At 34.5% G+C, this 5,519-nt stretch overlaps 1 protein-coding gene across 1 annotated transcript; it reads right to left on the reverse strand.

The window, feature by feature from the left end:
- Positions 1–206: 206 nt before the first annotated feature.
- LOC106478770 (bridging integrator 3-like) lies at positions 207–1,449 on the reverse strand. The gene has a single exon (XM_013939334.2). The coding sequence runs from the start codon at positions 1,280–1,282 to the stop codon at positions 491–493; it is 792 nt and encodes a 263-aa protein (XP_013794788.1). The 5' UTR covers positions 1,283–1,449; the 3' UTR covers positions 207–490.
- Between the last annotated feature and the right edge of the window lie 4,070 nt (positions 1,450–5,519).

A 5,519-nucleotide genomic window follows, 5' to 3' on the forward strand; every position in this document is an offset into this window, starting at 1 on the left:
CAAAGAGTTTTTCAAAATGATTATTAATCATACTGTGATGCAGTATCACATAAATTACTGATTGATAAACTATTTACCTTTCATAATTATTCTGGTTATTGGATTTCTGTAGAGAATATGTAACAAAACTACTACTACTACTCATGATAACCACTGAGAAACTATACTGTACACCCATTATCAAATGAGAAAAAACACAAAGAAACAACAATGAAATGCCTTTATTTTTTATGTTCAGATTATAGTTGTATTAATATACTCTATTTAAATAATACTTACCAATTTCACAGAAATTGATGGTAAGAATCTTAAACTGCCACAGTAAATGACATCAACCCATCAGACAAAATATTTTTTACCAACAGTAAAAAAAGCTGACTTTTTTAAGGAAGGATACACATACCAAGAAATCAATGCAACATTCAATCTGAACTCTTAATCAACTATATACACTTAGGGAAGAAAAATAACAAAACAGGAAAAGTCATTATTACTCAGTTCCAACAATTGACAGGGCCTGAAGAGAAGCAAATCTTTTCTGCTGTTGTTCTTCTGAATTTAACTTTCTTTCTCTCTGTTGCTTGCAAGTGTCCATAAGGCTGTTGAATAATCTTGTCTCATCACCCCAAAAACTGATTTCTGATTTTATCAGTGCTTCTAGACATGGCTGGAAAAAGTCAATTCTTCCATCATATACCTGTGGTATTTCCTCTTTCAAAGATGCAACTTGTCTTTTGTAATCTAGAAACATGTTTTCTAAATCTATTTTAGAATGTTCCAACTTCACTACATATTGAGCAGTTTTAAACTCTTTCTCTTGCAAAGATTGAACTTTTTCTTTATTCTTCATACAGATTCGAAGAGTTTGGTCTCTTTTGCGAGTAGCCACTCGTACTTCTGAAAACACACCAGAAAACCTTTTAACTGGTTCAACTACGGTTTTGTGAACCAACATTACTAATTCTTGAGATGCTTCATCTGCTCCACAATTAAATGAATGCCACTCCTCCACTAATTTTCGAAGTTCTTCATCTTGTTGGCATAAACTGGAGTTTGACAAATCTGCTGTCATCTTTTTCTCACATCTATTGACACTCAGTGTTAAATCACTAAACTTTTTTGCATCTTTTGATAACTTCTTAACGCAATCTTCCAGATTGACAAGTTTATTGATATAACTATTCAATTCTGCTTCATCCCCATCAAATGAAGGAAGTTTCAAAGGTGCCCTTCCACCACCACTCGTGCGTCTTCTTGACGATAACGGGTTCCAACTTGACATGATAAAAAAATTAATCAAATAAATTCATGCTTAACATTGATTTAGGCTAAGTCCAATATTATTACCATGTTTTGTTACAAATTTTCTTATGCAACTGTCAGTATGCTAAAGATTCTAACATCCTATGCTTCCTCACCAACAATGAATATTCACTACCACCTAGTGCACACTAGATAGTGTGATTTTCCCGTCAGGGGACGTATAAATAAAGGCAAAATTAATTTATATATTTTCGTATATTGAATAGGTATAATTTTGAGTTATATAACTAAAAACCAAAACATTGTATAAATATTAAAATATTTAGATCCATGAATAAATACATTAAACAATATTTACATTATTTTTGTAAGCCATTTATTAGAATCTATTATAATAATACTTAGTTTTTGTATAATTGAATAGAGTTGTTTAAACAAGTTCTTCTACAAAAGTTCTTCTTCATCGGTTTCATTCAATACTGATTACATTAATTAGATAATCAAAATATATACTGAAGAAATAATAACGAATTTTGAAGATTTTGAGATATCCAGTTTAAAGAAGAATTTTTGGAATTAAAAAAAAAACTGGCACAACAACACAAATGTAGTTCATTTATGACACCAATAATTTAAATAATTTATTATTATAAATAAATTAATTCATTTATCAACGCAATAACTGCAATAAAAGGTATTTATATAACAGATGGAATGGGCTTAGCATAGCCTGATGTTTAATACGCTCGACTCGCAATCTGCGGGTTCAAATCCCGTCATTGAACATGTTAATTCGCCCTTCCAGCCGTGAAGGCGTTATAATGTGATGGACAATCCCACTTTTAGTTGGTAAAAAGAGTTACCCAAGAGTAGGAGGTGGGTGGTGTTGACTAACTGCTTCCCCTCTAGCCTATCACTTCTAAATTAGGTACAACTAGCACAGATTGCCCCCGAGTAGCTAAGCGCGAAATTCAACAAACAAACAAGTAAATGAAATGGCATAAGTCAAATCAAAGTGGAATAGTAAATTATCAAACAAATACATAATGTGTTACTGAGTTCATTCAATGAACCGTTATTCATCTTTTTCCAATAAATATTAGTTTAAGAGTAGTTTATATCTTACCACATCATTCACCTCTGTGTCGTGCCATTCTGAACTTATAAAATATAGCTGTAATCTGTATATAAATGTAAGATTTGATGACAGAAGATTAACAAACGAAATAATACATCCCAAATGCCATCAAGTGTTAGCAATGGAACACAAATTTTGTGTAGAGAACTACCGATTTTTCGATAACTTTTCTAATTTTTCATACAAATTCAAAATTTCAATGTTAAGATTTGTTTGTTTGTGATTAAGCAACAAGGATATCGAAACCAGGTTTTTTGGCGTTATAAGCATTCACACTTACTGCTGATCCACTGGGGAGCTTAATGTGAAGGTACATTATAATTTGTTATTTGCGCCATTATAATGTGTTAGTGTAATTTACAACTTAAATAAAATATAATTTTAAATGATACATTGGAACCTTCCAAACTATATGTATCCAGTTATTGTTCAATTGATTGTTTTTATAGCAAAGCCACATTGGGCTGCTTGCTGTGTCCGCCACAGGAAATCGAACCTCGAATTTTAGCGTTGTAAATCCGTAAATTTATTGCTGTCCCACATGGGACAGTTATGAGACATACATTTAACAAAAATCTTTCGGAAAGTAGACACCTTACTATTTCAGGGTGAATTGGAATTTTATTAGTTTTTGATCTTTCTTGTTTTTTAACTATCATGAATTCAATATATATCACATAATTAAAATCCTAAATCGGCCACTAGGACTTAGAAAAAATAAAGGATTTCAACAAAATGTAACTTCAACAAGATTAATTGATTTTTAACATCATCGATTTATTTTATCGAAACATAACACGAATAAACAACAAGATTCAGATTTTGTTCTATCAAAACTTAGCATTGCAATTCCATAAGTTAATACAAAATTTAAAAAAAAAGAATATAAAACTACCCAAGTAAGTTTGGTTTGGGCGTTCGACTCGCAATCTGAGGGTCGCGGGTTCGAATCCCCGTCCCACCAAACATGCTCGCCCTTTCAGCCGTGGGGGCGTTATAATGTGACGGCCAATCCCACTATTCGTTGGTAAAAGAGTAACCCAAGAGTTGGCGGTGGGTGGTGATGACTAGCTGCCTTCCCTCTAGTCTTACACTGCTAAATTAGGGCTAGACTTGTATTCAATATTTCTATAGATACAACCTAAAACCTCCCCACTTTCGATGATATTATGGTGTGGGTCTTCTGACCAATCTCGGCTTGGTTAACCAGTGGAGATGAGAAGAGGGTGCTGGTTATGATAGGAGTGGTGTCACACTCTTATTGTTGGAGAGCTGCTACATAGTCATTTGCATGTGGATATGTAAAAGTGGAAGATTAGTGGCATGCATTAAAAATTTGTATGGATAGAGGGTAGTGCTAGTTGAGAATATTCATTTTGTGGGAAGAGGTAAGTATATATCGAAATACATTTTCATTGTAGGAAAATGCTAACTTGTGTGTATATATATATATACACACAAACACACACACACATATATGTAGACATGTATGTACATGTTAATAATTTTTATTTTTAGATTTCTTTTTACATGCCTCATCTGAAAACTGTGAGAAATGTGATTGACCGTATGAAAAACTTGAGTTCTTATGTTGTAAGTATAGATCTTCTGTTTTTATCACACACACATTACCTGTTTAACATAGGGACAAAAAGACTGTCCCATTCTCTAAACTAAACTAAAACTATTAAATAAATAAATAGAAATAAAACTTCAAACCCAGCCTTTATCATTCATGTAGTTATCAGCTTTCTTTTAAACTCACTTAAATTCACTGCCTCTACAACATCCGAAGGTAATCTGTTCCAAAGGCCAATCACCCTGTTAGAAAAATAAAACTGCATTAACTGAAGATGTCTCCTACCCTTCCAAAATTTATGTTTGTGTCCCCTAGTCCTACCATTATCACCATTAAGTATTAAAAAAAGAGATGATGCATCAACACTGTTAATTCCCTTAACAATCTTAAACGCCTCAATCAGATCCCCTCTAACTCTTCTTTTTTAAAGAGAAAACAATTTCAGAGAACTTAATTTCTCATATGACAACCTCTCCATCCCAAGCAGAATTCTAGTAACCTTCCTCTGAATCCTTTCCCACAATTCAATGTCCTTCATAAGGTAAGGAGCCAAAGACTGAACACAGTACTCAAAACATGGCCTAACCAGTGACCTATACAATGAAATTATAACCTCTTTAAATATTTATTGGAAATACATTTTCAGTGTAGGAAAATGCTAGCTTCTGATACAATATCTTACCTCCGCTCACTAAATAGATATAATCCCACACCGAACTGGTGGAGGGCCGATAGAAAAAAAAAAAAGATCCCCCTTTAGGAAGCACCCAAAGAGAAACCAGGAGGTGTGGAACCAAAAGAGAAAACATTACACCTCAGCAGGAGACTGCACCACATTTCATCCATGTATACTTTTCACTCTTTTATGACTGTTGCAAACATAAAAGACAGAAAGATGTGAAGGAATCCCAGAATATGTATGACTGTTGAATGAGACTCCTGGGTGTTAAGTGACTAGGGCATGACAGACCGTAGTGGTAGTTTGACCTCATCCAACACTAGGCAGAGGATCACCTACCTCTTCACCTTGAAATGGGAATTGGTATGAAAGAGGAGCTTATATACCAAAATCCATCTCCACTTGCATGCATTTCCAACACAACCAACACCAGATCTGTCAGGAACCAACATATAGCAGACAGTAGGAAGAGGGACCACAAATCTGGAGTACATCTCCAGTCCAAAACCTGGTAGCAGTGGGCATTTATCATCCAGTCTGTGGTAGGAAAATGGATACCAGCCAGCCATATTAGGACTTATTGGAGCATCTCCAACCAACACCTGACCTATTGGGAATGTACATTTGGAGGATGGTAGGGAGGAGGAATGTCTCAGCCTGAGGGGTAAACTGCAGTAATAAGTGTGTATATATATATATATATATATATATATGTGTGTGTGTGTGTGTGTGTGACATGTCGGAGTGCTTCAACCAAAACCTGGCAGTACTAGGAACTGTACATCAGGTCCACAGTAGGAAGGGCATCATGCCATCTACACATGGTACTAATCGTGACCGTGCCATCTCCAACCAAAACC

The sequence above is a fragment of the Limulus polyphemus genome, unplaced genomic scaffold (genome assembly GCF_000517525.1).
Source record: "Limulus polyphemus unplaced genomic scaffold, Limulus_polyphemus-2.1.2 Scaffold248, whole genome shotgun sequence".
NCBI lineage: Eukaryota > Metazoa > Arthropoda > Merostomata > Xiphosura > Limulidae > Limulus > Limulus polyphemus.